Source organism: Clarias gariepinus, chromosome 26 (genome assembly GCF_024256425.1).
Source record: "Clarias gariepinus isolate MV-2021 ecotype Netherlands chromosome 26, CGAR_prim_01v2, whole genome shotgun sequence".
Lineage (NCBI taxonomy): Eukaryota > Metazoa > Chordata > Actinopteri > Siluriformes > Clariidae > Clarias > Clarias gariepinus.
In genome coordinates, this window is record NC_071125.1 from 7,233,228 (window position 1) to 7,249,459 (window position 16,232).

At 38.5% G+C, this 16,232-nt stretch overlaps 1 protein-coding gene across 1 annotated transcript in view; it reads left to right on the forward strand.

Annotated features, from left to right (window-relative positions):
• The window catches only part of si:dkey-122a22.2 (uncharacterized), a 40,070-nt gene that overhangs the window by 19,281 nt on the left and 4,557 nt on the right, over window positions 1-16,232 (forward strand). Inside the window, exons 7-8 of the mRNA XM_053488357.1 lie at window positions 900-974; window positions 14,783-14,921. Coding sequence (XP_053344332.1) covers window positions 900-974; window positions 14,783-14,921 — 214 coding nt within the window. The remainder of the gene's footprint in view (window positions 1-899; window positions 975-14,782; window positions 14,922-16,232) is intronic.

A 16,232-nucleotide genomic window follows, 5' to 3' on the forward strand; every position in this document is an offset into this window, starting at 1 on the left:
CAAAATGGTACGGAAATGTGATTTCTGCATACGTCATTTTAACACAACGCAATCGCTTTATAATGTCTTTATACAGAGTCGTGCGAAAAAGTAAAAACATTAAATGAGTGGATGTTCTGCAGGCATAGATTACCTTTTAGAGGAGAATCAATAGATTTAAACTCACATAAACGCTCTTCACAACCATGGTAAGCAGAAAAGCATCTCAGAACACAGCACATGTCGGGGGAAACAAAAAACAAACAGGATTTTTTCATTGTGGTCACACACACAACCACTGTTACCAAAAAGCAGTGTTTAATGAATTATTAAGTAAATTCAAGACATGTTTGTTGGGCACCGTCTTGGATACAGCAGCATTTTCTGTTCCTTTTTTCTAGCCAAGAGGATGATGTCATAATACTTGTCTTTGGTAATCACACATCCAATACAGATGTGGTAGGTATAGACTAGGTAGAGTATTCCTTTTAAGGCTGTTCACACTGACCTGCCATGCCGAGGTCATATATCCAGCAAGATCTCACAAATCTTCACTGGGAAAGCTGGGAGCTTAAGCGGTGCTCCCGTAAATCCCTCTCCCATCTCGGCATGATTATACCCCCACACCCTTCCCCGGGACATTTAACACTTCATCAGTGCTGACGTGAAGCCCTTAACCACTGTAAATTAAGCCGTGATGGCCGTGTAGCATCCCTGAAATGAAAATATTTCACAAATGTTGGAATCGACCCCATACAGACAGTATTAAAGGTGGGATGGTGTGCAGAAGGGGTAGGTCTCGGAGGGATCTCGGAGATCTCGCAGAGTGCTCGGGCTAGGGCTTGTGCTGTCTTTTCTGTTGTTTTTTCTTTCATGCTAAGTGAACAGACATTAACCATTCCCTGTGTCTATTTGTCCAGGCAAGTGTCAGACTTGGTGATGATCAATCCCATTCCAGAGGACGTCTTTGAAGAGGAGACGTGGCAGCAGTACTGGTGAGTCATCGAGAGAAAGAGAGAGAGCGAGATAAAGAGAGAGAGAGAGAGGTAGGGAGGTGGGAGAGATGGTAGACTACACAATGACAGTGTTCTGCCGTTCATCACTTTAATACAGAGCCCAATTAATCAAAGGTCAGGGAGTGTTAGAAGCTGTTCTTAATTCATACCGGAGTGCAAATCATTCTCGCGTGAGTCAGCAAAAATCTGCAGAACATTATTCACTCTATTCCACACTTTCGCCTGTCAGTATAAACTTTAAAGCACCTATAAATCGATCATCTGAGTTGAAAAAAATCTTTTAAAGGAGGAGCTTTTAATTTTTAGGGCTACCGATATTTATATATAAAAAAACATTCATTGCTGTTTACTTCCTCCAAGTAAACCTATCCAACTTTGTTGCTCATAAGTTGTGCTTTAAAGGTTCAACAGGTTTTTGCTTTAAAGGTACAACAGTGTAACAAAAACAAAATCCTAAAATGAAGAAACCAGCTGAAGAAAAAGTTGTGTGTACAATACAGTATATGGCAAGTGTTCGCAATCAAGAAGACACAAGAACACACTTCTGCCCACACTGTTGACATTTTGGAATTTTTTTTAAGGTGTTAAAGCATCTTCCCTATAGTCCTGATCTTGCTCCATCAGACTCTTTCACCTGTTTGGTCCCCTGAAAGCAGCACTACGAGGATGAAAATGATGCATTCGTGCCTCGCAGCTCAGCCTAAAATATTTTTGAAAGATGGAATAGGAAAGCTTGTTGACAGATGGACAGACAAATAGACAGACAAAGTCCATTAAAAATCAAGGAGATGTTTGTCTTTTCTAAAAGGTAATTAAAAAACTTTCCCGATTTTTCTCCCTAATTTAGCCGTGTCCAATTCCTCCCAGTCACTAGGGGGCTCTTACTACCACTGTCGGAAGGGCCGAAGACTATCACATGTTTCCTCCGATGCCAGCTGACCGCATATGCTTGCACACGCACCGTTGGGTTGTCGTAACACTGGGAGAACAGCGTTATCCGCTCCTTCCGCTTGCGCGAGATCACAGGCGGCCCTGATTGGCTGTAGAGCCGTGATTAATGTGGGAGCACTAAGTACCTCTCATCCCTCCCCTCTGAGAGAGCTCGGCCAATCAGCTCTCTCTAGACCTCCGGCTGCGAGAGGTTACAGCATCACCTTGGAATCAACTCGCGATCTCCGGATGACAGGGCGAGCACTTTACCTTGTCTCAGCCTTGTATACGAAACTTTTTACTAAAAAACTAAGAGTGCCTAAATCTTTTTCACATGTACTGACTGTTAAATAACTGACTGATGCTGGAGAAAACTTTATGTAGTATTTGCCATACGAGTGCCTTGTGTGCTGTTACTATAAAATTTATTAAGTGTCAGCATGTGAAAATGTATTTTATTCCATATTGGGAAACTCAATATTGAATAAAACCGAATGATAAAAAAAAAAAAAGCTATTTATACTAGAATACATCCAAATCCTGTACTTGCAAATGTTCACTATATTCTGATCTCTGTTACACCTCTATGAAGCAGTATTCTTATAATGTTCAAGAGAGCGTTAGCTGCTTTCCCTGGTACTACACTGAAATAATGAAGATATATGAGAGATCTGCTCGGTGGCACCGTGCGAGTAATCTCATGCAAGCCATCTCCTCACACATTGTGATTCATAACCTTCAGCCGCTGTTATTTTTTCCCGCAGTTATGTAACACAATTGAAGTTCAGTCAGATAACGGATGAATAATGCAGAAGGCATTAATTTATATGTGAACCAAAGTAGAGCAGCAGCGTTTAACTGTGATGTGTGTCCAATTACTCTGTGATTAATAGCCGCTCAGGCCGGCAAGTATAAAACACCAGAGATGCAATTCAATTACTTAGGCATGACAAAATAAATGTTGGGGATATTAACTTGCGACTTAAGTTAATATAGCTTACATGGAATTGTGTAAGAGATTTTGTTGCTTATGGGCCGGTTAAGTAGAGTTGACTCTTTGCATTAAAGATGAATTAAGGAGACATTTGATACCCGTCAGTCGTGCACTCTGTAACAGAGCTACGAAGCCAATGACTAATTTATTGGTTGACGTGAATGTTTTATAGGCAAGCATTTAGCTTTATATGTATTGAAATCTTCAAGGACAATGCTGCAAAAGTTATAATGGGAATATGGCTAAAGAAACAATGACAACAAAAAAATGCAATGAGTGCATATTAAATGTAAAATAACATGCTTACACTGTAAACTTTGTATATTATAATAACACTGGAGAAAAACAATGATGAGCCATTTATAGTGCAAGAAACAACCTATTTATACACTGGACTTGGGAGTGTGTGTCACAGCTCAGGGATGAGGAGGATGCAAGCGGATGGTTTTTAATAGAAATCACGAACATAACTAACCACAGCAGGAACCTGACAGACTTGAAACCCAATGTCTTGTTGAAGTTTCAAAAGTTCAAGAGTTGCTTTTCTGTTCATCACGGTTGCAAATAGTGATTCCTGGACTTACCTGGACTTACAATGGTTCTGAGTTTCCATTGCATTTCTGGAGACTAAAAAATATTTTTAAAAATGGAGAAAGAAGACAAGGAAGAAAGTATTTAATGGGTTTCTAAAGGGTAAAGAGAACTGAAAGGAATATGTGGTAGATCAAGACCAGAAAGTGGCGGTAATGCAACATAGTGGACTGCCGTTCAACACCAAGAAGACAAGACAAGATACAGCATTCATGTCAACTTATATCAGGCTGGCCATCATCCTCACACTTCTATAATCAACAAGATGTTTTTTCTAACCATTCTGGGTAAAATTCTAAAGAACATTATGTGTGAAAATCTCAGGATACCAGTATCTACAGCAACGCTACAAACCACTGAAAAACTAAATTCACTGATCAGCCATATCATATAGTGCAGAACATTTTATGCCCAATATTGCATAGGTTCTGGCCCCTCAAGCCATGACCTCAGGGGGGTGCTGAAGTGTCTGTCACCAGGACATTGGCAGCAGATGTTTTGGGTGCTGTGGAATTCAGGGTGGAGCCACAGTGGATCAGAATTTTTCTGGTGAAACCCATTGATGTTTAATTGGAATGGATTCTGGGAAGTTTGGATGTTGGGTTGGCGTCCGTGGGCTCTTTGCCTATTGAGCCCTGTGTATGGTGCACTGGCTGTTCTGGTTTCTATCATCGCCAGCATTGCCTTTCTGGGATCAGACTGATCTTCAGTCCCTACAAGCATAAATGTGCTTGGTGCCCATGATTCTGTCACCAGTGTACTGGTTTTAATTGGTAATTAATTTTATGTAGAGTTAATGTTATGGCTGAGCGTTGTAAACTGTGTACATCGTTGTGTGGGATATTACAGGGATGTTCTGATGGTAGACGTCTTATCAACAGACATAGTTACAATTGAACTGAAAAAAAAAAGGTCAATTTTAAGTGCAGTTTTAAGAAGCTGAATGATTCCGCTGCCCAGGGAGGAGAGTTGAATGGACTATTTTAGTCAGCTTTTAATGGGCATGGTTATAAAGTGCTGTAAAGGTCAGAAGAAGAATTTTTGTACCGACACCTCCAGAGATCTCTCACATGCACATGAATGGGGAGGATATGGAAGGCAGCGAAAGCAAGATTCTATAAAGCAGCTTTAGATATAGAATTTGGAACATTTCACTTGTCAGGAAAAGCTTAGACATGGAACATAGTGCACAGTGCGGTCGCCTCCAGTGTAGTGCCAACAATCTATTTGAAAACTCTTACTACCTCTGCCAAATGAATACAACTGGGTTTTGAGTGGATCTTCCTAGGGTATAGTGATCATTATATTTTTTGACATGGTGATGTCCATCCAGTGTCCTGGTTAAAGCTCCGGTGTAAACACGAGAGAGAATGAAAGAAATTGAAATATTTCAGAATCTTTTTATTCCATTCTTTACCAAGGGTGCCAACAATTACTGTATGCTGCTGACTGTTTTCAGTCTTTGTCCGATGTGTAGTAAAGGTCATATGGATTTGATTACCACTGTGGCCCTTCTCCGTTGGTCCAGTGTAGGAGCTGATAAAACCTAGTCCAAGGCCTTTAAAGCAATATCGATTGCTGAGGCGTCCTGTGTTTACCCAGCATGCTTTAGAACCTACTTCACAACCATGGTATTGACTCAACCATTGAATCAACTAAACCCAGTGTCCTGCATTGGCTTTGATCTGCAACCCTTCACTTTACAAGTGACTTTAAACTGATGACCTGTTGGCAGCAAGTGGGACTTTTTAAGAGCTTCTCATTTAAAATCTATACAGTGGTATGATTGTTTTTCTTCATTATAAATAATGCAGTTGTATGATAGACGAGAAACATAGCAGGCGATTGTTTATTAATGATTGTTTTTTTTTTTTTTTTTTTTTTTCTCGCCGTGAGACAGCATAGTGTGATGAGCAGTTTGTAATCTGTTTACACACCGTATCTTATGGGATTATTCGACATTAAACGAGTATTATTTTGCAAAAAGAAAATAATTAAACTGCATCTGTAATACTTTCCTGCACTAAAAACTGTAAGCAAGTCCGTGGACAGTTTGAAGAGATGAAGGTTAAACTGCCGTTCTCCACAAATTAACATTTGTTTTTGGTAAAAAAAAAAAATATATATCTTTTGTTGCTGATCTTTAGAGAATTAGAAAATAATTGTGATTGTTCCGAGCACTTTAATTACTCTAATAAACTAAGGAACATTACAATGTAAACTATTCTTATTATCTTAAGTTCTCATTATATAACTAAAAAATACAATAATAATACGGTTTTATATGAGGGGTCGGCAATCAATTTCTTATGAATGAACGTAAAAAAAAAAGCTGATTTGACATTCCAGTTCCTGGGAGGCCAGCGTTTTAGATGTCAACCAGGAAGTTTGATTATAGCTCTCGTGTCCTGAGAAAACCTTGATGGTATCCAAGCACTAGTGAAACACTGGGATAGGTGCCTTAGTGTAGCAGGGGGTTATATAGAGAAATAACGGGAGTTTTTACTCACATGATTGTGTTCTGTTATTTTAAACATTCAAAAGTCCCGGCTTGACTTGAACAACCCCTTGTACTTAAAGAATCTGTTCTTCCCTGCTTATACCACAGAATCCTTGAATCTGATTGGTCGTTGCATTTTCGATACGTTTTCTATAACAGCACTGTGGCTCCTGCGAATCCCAGGCCCTTCTGCTAAAGTCTTCACTTTTTATACTAACAACTAATTTACATTCAAATAAAACTCAAATTTAAGACTTAACACTGTATTTTAAGATTAATAATAAAATTAAGTTTTTATGGCAGAGCTTTCTTTAAGGAGAATTTGTTTTGTGCATGCTCTGCATTAACATTAACTAAATGTAAAGTTACGTATAATGCATCATAAATATAATATAAAGAAAATTATCTTGTGCATGGATCAGTAAAATATTTAATGTTTCAGTGGAAACAGCATGCGTTTAAAAAAAATCTTTATGTGGCAAATTTTTTGCATGACAAAGATTTTACAATATTATATTATAATAGGAGAAAATTATTTATTTATTTATTTTAATTAATTTAAAGCATATTATTCAGTAAGTACTATGAATTATTCATGCATTTAAGTGAAATAAATAGGAGACTAATAAGTCAGGCAACGGTGGATCAGAGGCTTAAGGCACTAAGTTACTGATGCATCGATAGGAAGGTTGGCGGTTCGAACCCCAGCTTCACCAGGTTGCCATTGTTAGGCCCTAGAGCAAGGCCCTTAACCCTATCTGCTCCAGTGGCACTGTGTCATGGCTGACCCTGTGCTCTGACCCCAGACACGCTAAGATATACAAAGAAAAAAATTGAGTATGAAGTAATGTATATGTCCCAAATAAAAGTAAACAAACTTAACTAAGATTTATTTTGGTCATGCTGCTGAATCAGACTCTAATACTAACCTAAAGCTAATGTTCTAAATTTCTGTGAGACAAGGTAGTACAAGTGATAACTTAAACTGTAGCAACTAGCAAAAGTCATTTATGAACCAGAGTTTACAAATTTATTGACGAAACTAAATAAATAAATATCCCTGCTAGTTATGATAGCATTTTAGAAAACTAAACTAACTTAAATTATTAAAATATTTAAAATGGAAAGTGTGCTAGGAAAAGGTGCACAGGCTGTAGGGGTGGCTGATTGTAAAGCAAAGCTATTTAAAGACCTTGGGAGAGCTTCACAAGGTATGGAGTGAGGCTGAAGTCAAGGCTGATTGTATTAAGAGCCACAACGCACAGATGTCTTTAGGAACTGGGCTACAACTCTTGCATTCTTAGTATCAAGCCACCCCTGAACCAGCGTCTAATCTGGGCTCAAGAGAAAAGGAACTGGACTGCTGCTCAGCGGACCAAAGTCATTATTTTAGATGGGAGTACATTCTACATTTAATTTGGAAAATGGTCACAGCTTCTGGAATAATAGTAAAAGTTCCTTAAAGTCCAGTGTGAAGTTTCCACAGTCAGTGATGATTTGGTGTGCGATGTCATCTGCTGATGTGGTGCACTGTGTTTTTATCAAGTCCAAAATTAATGCGGCTGTCCATCAGAAGATTTTAGAGTGCTTTATCCTCTATGGAGACGTGTTTTCTTTTAGCAGCAGGACTTTCTCACAGTGCCAGAACTGAACATATTACTGTGCTTGATTGGCCAGCCAACTCGCCTAACCTAAATGTCCTAGAGAATCTATGGGCTCCTGTCAAGTGTAAGAAAAGGTAAAACACGCAACGCATCAATACAGACGGGCTCCTATCAAAGCAACCTGGTCTTCAATAACGCTTTAGAAGTTCCACAGCCTGGTTGCCTCTATGCCATGCTGCATTGATGGAGTAATTCATGCTGAATATTGAGTAAATGTACTTTTAATAAGTTGGATATTTCCATATTGTGAATCTTTTTTTTATTTTAATTTTTTATTGATCTTAGGAAACATTTGAATGATTTGATATTCTGGATTTTTGATTTTCATGAACTTTAAGCTGAAATAATAATAATAATAATAATAATAATAAAAACACTTGAAATATGTAATGAATTTAGAACATATGTATTTGTTTATGTACACTGATACAAACCTAAACCACTGTACTTTCAAGGATTCAACATGGAATTTAAGTGTTTAAGCTTTGAGAGCTCGGTTCATCAGAATGACTCACATAGCTCTGGGGGAAAAATGTTAATGCCTGCTTCTTCGGGAAATTGATTTTGCTCTGAACATAATGATCAATCTAAAATCTGTTCTTGATAATAGTGCATGCACCATTGTAATGCATTTTTGAGTTTCTAAAGGTTTTTTTTTTTGCAACCAGTTATATAGCAGTTACAGTGGGACAAAAAAGTATTTAGTCAGCCACCAATTGTGCAATCCTTCCCACTTTAAAAGATGTGAGAGGCCTGAAATCTTTATCAAAAGTATACCTCAACTATGAGAGACAAAATCAGAAAAAATACAGAAAATCACATTGTATGACTTTTAAAGAATTTATTTTGCAAATTATGGTGGAAAATAATTATTTGGTCAATAACAAAATTTCATCTCAATACTTTGTTATATACACTTTGTTGGCAAATGACGGAGGTCAAACTAAGTCTTCACAAGGTTTTCACACACTGTTGCTGGTATTTTGCTCCATTCCTCCATGCAGATCTCCTCTAGAGCAGTGATGTTTTGGGGCTCTCGCTGGGCAACACAGACTTTCAACTCCCTCCAAAGGGTTTTCTATAGGGTTAAGGTCTGAAAACTGGCTAGGCCACTCCAGAACTTGAGAAATGCTTCTTACGAAGCCACTCCTTTGTTGCCCGGGCGGTATGTTTGGGGTCATTGTCATGCTGAAAGACCCAGCCACGTTTCATCTTCAGTGCCCTTGTTGATGGAAAGAGGTTTTCACTTAAAATCTCACAATGCACGGCCCCATTCATTCTTCCCTTTACATGGATCAGTCGTCCTGGTCCCTTTGCAGAAAAACTGCCGCAAAGCATGATGTTTCCACCCCCATGCTTCACAGCAGGTATGGTTTTCTTTGGATGCAACTCAGCATTCTTTCTTTCTTCGTTCTATTTTGGTTTCATCTGACCATATGACATTCTCCCAATCCTCTTCTGGATCATCCAAACGCTCTCTAGCAAACTTCAGACAGTTCTGGATATGTACTGGCTTAAGCAGGGGACACGTCTGGCACTGCAGGATTTGAGTCCCTGGCGGCGCAGTGTGTTACTGATGGTAGCCTTTGTTACTTTGGTCCCAGCTCTCTGCAGGTCATTCACTAGGTCCCACCGTGTGGTTCTGGAAATTTTTGCTCACAGTTCTTGTAATCATTTTGGCCCCACAGGGTGAGATCTTGCATGGAGCCCCAGATCGAGGAAGAATATCAGTGGTCTTGTATGTCTTCCTATTGCTTGTATGTCTTCCTTGCTTACCTATTGCAGATTCAGTCTTCCCAGCCTGGTGCAGGTCTACAATTTTGTTTCTGGTGTCCTTTGACAGCTCTTTGGTCAGGGCCATAGTGGAGTTTGGAGTGTGACTGAGGTTGTGGACAGGTGTCTTTTACACTGATAATGAGTTCAAACGGATGCCATTAATACGGGTTATGTGTGGAGGACAGAGGAGCCTCTTAAAGAAGAAGGTTACAGGTCTGCGAGAGCCATGAATCTTGCTTGTTTGTAGGTGACCAAATACTTATTTTTCACCATAATTTGCAAATAAATTCCTTAAAAATCCTTCAATTCTGGATTTCTTTTTCTTATTTTGTCTCTAATAGTTGAGGTATACTTATGATGAAAATGACAGGCCTCTCTCGTCTTTTTAGGTGGAAGAACTTGCACAATTGGTGGCTGACTTAATTCTTTTTTGCCCCACTGTATATGTGGCCAGTCAGACACACAACTACCCCGCTACACACACACACACACACACATGTACCTGAGCTGTTCTGTTCATGCCTGTGGCATTGAAGTCCTCTGGGAAATCTGGGTTAAGATTGGACACTGCACAGGACTGCAGAGGGAAAGAAACTTCTGCTATTTAAGAGAGAGAGTGTGTGTGTGTGTGTGTGTGTGTGTGTGTGCTAGAACAATTATGACACTGCTCGCAGCAAGTAATATAACCGTTTTTTATTAAATTATTTAAAGCATTACTAAATTTAACCTTAAATTTCCACCTTCTGTCATTTATTATTTTTTTTTTTTCAGAAGTCTTGCCATGTGTCGCATCACACAAATCCACACATTCGCCTAAATTATTAAGTGCAGGAAGTAGATGCTCACTGGGGATTTCTCGGGGAATCAAGGATGCCAATTAATAGTAATTAGCACCGCTCGGGCTGTAGCTACTCTTGCCAGTCTCGGGCTAATGAAGCAGGCCTGTAGCGACCCTAGTGTATTTACCTCCGTCTAATCTATAGTATTGACTCCGAGTCACTTAGGGGAAGACTGAAGGTCCTGTTTTTCCATGAAGAAGCAGTGTAGGGTGGATCATGACTGCCCCCTACTGTTTTAAATGTGTAAAAGTATTTCAATGGCTCTTTAGTTCGTAAAAATGCTAATAATAATAATTAACTGATGTAATATTATCTAAAGATATTTAATTTTCCTTTAATTGTTCATTTTATATTGGTTTAAATGAATTATATATAATTAGCTTAAGTTGAGTTTTATTGCAGCAGTTTTGACAGATTTAAACTTAAACAAATGTGATTGTTGCTTAAAATAACCCTAGCTGTTTTTTTTTTTTTTAGATTTTAAATTTCTATGCTATTGTGGTATCATAGTATCAGCGTCAGATGCTCTGATGCTCCCGTACTTTATTGTACACTTTTCTGGCCACGAGTTTGGGAGTCTTTAAGGTTACAATCTAATTGTCTTTCTGTTCTTCTCTTTAGATGCATTCCTATGCACTGGCTTCGGACAGGAAACTAAAATAATAATCATTTTATTTATTAATTAATTAATTTATCAACACAAAAATAAAACTGGGTCATTTGATTTGCCAGGTAAAATACCACATTGTGAGAGAAGTTTTAGGTTCGTGTCAGTGATGGAAAAAGTCTTGGTTCAGAAGTCTGGCATATTATTTATATAGCTTTATGATATATCTTAGTAAGTAAATACTAATATACTAAGTAAATCTTATTAAATAACCTGACAACAGGTTATTCCACTAATATGTCTCTTTTAAAATAGTGTAACATTGCTTTAACTGGCAATATAGCTGTGAAATTTGCTGAACAGAAAAAAGAAAAGTCCATCCTGTTGCTGTGTGAAGTGAAGTAGAGTAACATGGAAAACACACCTTGGGGACAAATTTCAATCCAATTTGCTCCATTGACATAACGAGTCAAGAGTCAAAAGCTATAGTTTCATTACTAGATTTTTTTATCCATTTTACAGATTGAGCCGGTCTTGCAAGGTAGTCAAAATGTTGTGCAATAATTCTGCAATAATTCTGAACACCACCATTTTATTCATTCCGAATTATCACTAGCTTTGTGTCTACAACCCCATAAATCCCAGAGTGTGAGTGTTATGATGTTTCCAGTAGAGGGACAGCTGAATGAAATACAACTGAATTTGTGCAGAAGCGCTGCGGAGTCTGATGCAGGTTCAGGTGGAAATGATGGTATTGGCCTGTTTGATAATCTGAGGTTTGCTGTGTGCTATTAATAGCTTTTTCTGTCTTGTATTTTAATTCTCTAAACATTCGATTCAATGGAAAGTTGTCTGAGATGTTCTTACTGTATATAGCAAGTAAATTGAAATCCTAAGGATGGACGTGTAAAAGGCCTTGACCACACAGTCTCAACACGACTGCTGATTGGCCAACAGGGTTTGCAGTTAAGGTTATATGCCACCTGCTGGTTTGGTGTGCTTTGTGTGTGTGTTTTTGCATTTTCATGTGGATTTTTTTTTTACATCAAAGAGTAGCAGGGGATTGTATAGAGAAATAAAGGTAGGTTTTATTCTCAAAACTGCTCTGTTAGTCTGCCCAAATCAACACCCTATGTCTAGAAATAGGTTTAATGGTCCTACATTTGTTACATTATTCTCAGATATCATCTTAACAAGTGAAAAATGTCTTTTATCTAATCATATTTATCTTTTTCAAGGCAAATTTTCATTTTGTTTGTTTCTATTTTTAAATCCTGTTCTATTGGCTGAGAATTTTCCTAGTTTTAAGCATTTTTTTTCTTGAAACAAACAAAATTATCTGCAAATAGAACAAGTTAAATAAACTAAATTAATAAAATTGGTCTAGAAGGAGGCCTAATAATCTTATATTTTGTTTGATGTAATCTTAGATTAACAAATTTAAATATATAAAATATTTTTTCCAGGTTTGTAGTAAATGTTGGATAACTTTTCCTTATTGCAAGTTATTATTCACATGCCAAAATCTTTTTAATTATTGTATGAATATTTTTTAAAGGAAGTAATATTACTAAATTAGTAAATAATAAGAATTAATTAATAATGTTATAATTAGTGAATTCTTTATTATGATGATGATAATAATAATAATAATAATAATAATAATAATAACGCCTTTATTAATGGCGGCACAAAAAAAATGTTAATTAATACACCTCACGCTTAAAATCCGTACAAAATCCATCCTTTATTTTATGGTATATTCGCCATAATTAAAGCTGAAAAGGGCAATATTTCTGTCGTCGGCCTACTGCATCAGCAGCTTCATGGAAGGTTCCACTGTGACGGTGCAAAGCATCTGATCACGCTAACAAACTCTGTTTTAAGTCCATAAATATCCAAAAAACCAAAAAGTTAAGGACTGCTAAAGTATTGTCTAGTAGTAAAACATATTCTGTTAAATCGGACTGTCTCCTGTTATCTGTAGCCATTTTCTGTGAAGAGCGAGCGAGGAGGGGGAGGGAAGGATCCCATGCAAATTTGAAAGGGTTCTTATCAGTTCTGAGGATGATCAGACTCGGTGTGTGTGAGCGAGAGAGTGTGTGACATTCCGACAGTGGGTCATGCGCCTGCTCCCTACAAGAGCAACAGACTTCATTCATCCTGCACTAATCCAGATGGGAAAGTCAAAGAGCAGAAAGTGCACAGCCTCGACCTCATTTCATCACCTCCATCACTACCAAAGGAGAGAGAGGGAGAGAGAAAAGAGGAGTAGCTCGGAAAATAACTGACATCGGCGAGGCGCTTCGCCGTTATCTGTTTAATTCATCCCACCAATCGGGCCTGTCTTTTCCCTCGCTAAATTGCCCTTTGACACGCATGCCTTCCCATGCATAATCCAGACCTCCTGGGCAGAATAAAAAAAAAAAAAAAAATGAATGGAAGTGAACCGAAGACCTTCGAAATAAAATGTCAATGCCGGCGGCCTGATTTGACGCCAAATCAAAGCTGCGAGGTTCGACACAGAATGTGCTTTTTGGTGGCGAGGCAAGGAAAACGTGTCCGAGTGAAAAGGTGTCAAACGAGCAAAGAATCCTTTGAAGAAAGGTGAAGAGGAATCGAAATTGCGAGCAGAAATGGGTTTGGGAGCGGGACGGAGAGAGATGGCGAAGCAGGATGAATGTCAGAGCGGCCGTCTTTAATTTGCGCCGTGAATGTTTATGTGCGTGAAAGCCCGAGACCTGTTTGGGTCGGAGGAGGAATTTGAAAAGTGTCAGGTTATCGCTGTGTCAGAAGTTTTATGGAACTTCTCGGTGACGCCGGAGAAGTTCTGATTGTAAAAACTTGCAAGAACGGCTTCTGTTACAGAGCTCTGACACTGGAGACTCCTTCCCCAAAAAAAAACGTTTTCTTACAGAAAAGTCGTCGATATAATGCATGTTACTATAGAAACACTCGCGAGTTAGAAGGATGGTCTTAATGTAACAATTGGAGCTTGTGCTTCTTTTGAAGACGCAGAATGAAGCTGTGGTATTGATTAACTTCATTCCACGCCCGGCACAATGCTGATGGATCTAGTAGCTGGTTACATCCAGTACACAGAGGCTGAGCTTGTTGGCCGAGCTGCTTGTTTAACTTCATGAATGGCTTCCGAGGGAGTTTTGTTGCGCGGACAACTAATGGAAACTCCAGGACCAGAATTAAACACGCCGCCTACGGCCACTTCTCTGCCCATTCCATCGATACGCAGTTCAGCCGTAGCAACACACACAATCGCAGCAAAGTCAACTGTTTTATGCTTTGTGATAAATCTCTCGTGTAAGTGTGTGTGTGTGTGTGTTTTTGGTCTTGTTATTGATTAGGCTCTGTAGGTTGCCGTTGTGAGCCGAGACCAGTGTTGATTAGTTTTTTCCCTTTTCCCTCATCATTTCTCACACTTCTAAAGATTTAAAGTAGATTAATAAGCATGATGGGGACTCCTCTGAGTCGGGTCTCGGCTACTAAATTGCTGGAAGCTTATATACTGGCCTGGAATGCTGGACATGTCCGTGATTGAAGTTCTCTGATCTGATCCATTGAAGAATTGCTAGAGATTCTTTAATTTATTTTTGTTTTTTTTAAAGAATTGTGTTTGTTGTTGTGAAATCACGTATGATAGTGTACAGTGTTGTTCTTTAACTAGTTTCTCTTTTTATCTCTCTCTCTCCCCCCTCTCTCGACATTAAAAAGACAGGAACACAGTTTGACACTGGAGACTCCTTCCATAAATGGACAAATGAGCAACTCCACACATTAGTATACAGTATAAGAAAGAATGTATTGTCAAGAATCGGTGCTTGTGGTACAGACAGTTCATTAAGTGTGTGTTTGTGTGTGTGTGTTTTAGGTACACACACCTGGTTCCCTCCTTACAGCTGATGCAGCTCTCTGCAGCCACTGGTGTGAGTCGACTTCTCCTCATCCTGCGGCTGCTCGAGCCGAGTTTCAGCGGAGACGATGTCTCAGGAGAACTGCTCCAACGCCAGGTAAAGTGTCCTCAGTGTTCTGGGATATATCTGAGAGCAGCTTATTGAATATATACACTAAACTTATAATAAAGAAAGTTTCGACTCTCATTACTGTGTTCTGTTATTCGGCTCAATCAGAAGTCTTGAACGCCCCTCATACATAACATAATGATTACTTCAGGTGGTCTCATTAAACCGAATTAAGTTCTCATTTAAAAGGAAAAAAAAAGGTGAATTTATTGGTAGTTCATACAAAAACCAGAGTGACCTGCATACTTTTAAAACTGCGCTTAAAAACACGATTTAAGACCCGCCTCCATTTTCTAGGTTTCTAACTAATCATAGACGAGATTTCTAGTCTCCAGACATAACACAGACGACGCGATTTCTTAACCCCACCCAAACTTAGAGTTTTGCAATCGTATTTTTTTTTTTTTAATCATTTCATTAATTATAATTCTTAGCTAATAATCACTTTATTATACACAAATGTGGTTTGAACTGACACGGAAATTTAACAGTTAACAAGTTATTGTGCTTAAAAACACTAGAGTTTAAGTCCTGCTTTAGTGCTCTAGGGTTCCAACTAATCATAGACCAGACTGAATTCGTGCAGCCAACCATAACGCAGAGAGCGGGATTTCTTACATCCAACACTTCTTTTTTTTTTTGGTTTGTTTGTTTTCAATAATAATAAAAAATATTGTTACGACTCTTTCATGCCCCCCCCCCCCCCCTTTTTTTGTTACACTCCCATATCCCTTCGGGTCCTCACTAGGGTTCTGGGTTTAGTTACACACGTGCTTATATTCTAAGTCAGCGTTTATTTAGTTTAGGAAAAGGCCGAAGATCAGTACGAGCTCCACTGATTAAAAAAGTCTTGAGCTCCCCTCATTTCTATCTATATTGTATTTTTTAAGAACTCTTGAGGGCTAGATCTCCAGGCTCAAGGACATTCTTGTTACCTCTCATTTTTAGTCCAGTCCCTGAACCTGAGCAATGTTATATAATTATATGAATAATGCATTATATAAAGCATAAAAACATCCAACGTAAGGCATGAACCAGTGAGAAACAGGTGCAGATGATGACGAGATGATCAGGCCGGTGATTAGTATACTGGTGATGCTGAATGCTGAGTGGTTGGAACAGACGAGAGGGGAAATGAGGCTGCTGCTAATGTCGTTACATAAACAACCAATTTTTTACTTCTGTCTTTAGGCACTTTGCAGCCTGTCAGAATAAAACATTTGTTCCCATTACTTTAATGTAATTTACATCTTAATATAATTTAATATGAAGAAAACAGGGGAAGCTCAGGACTTATAA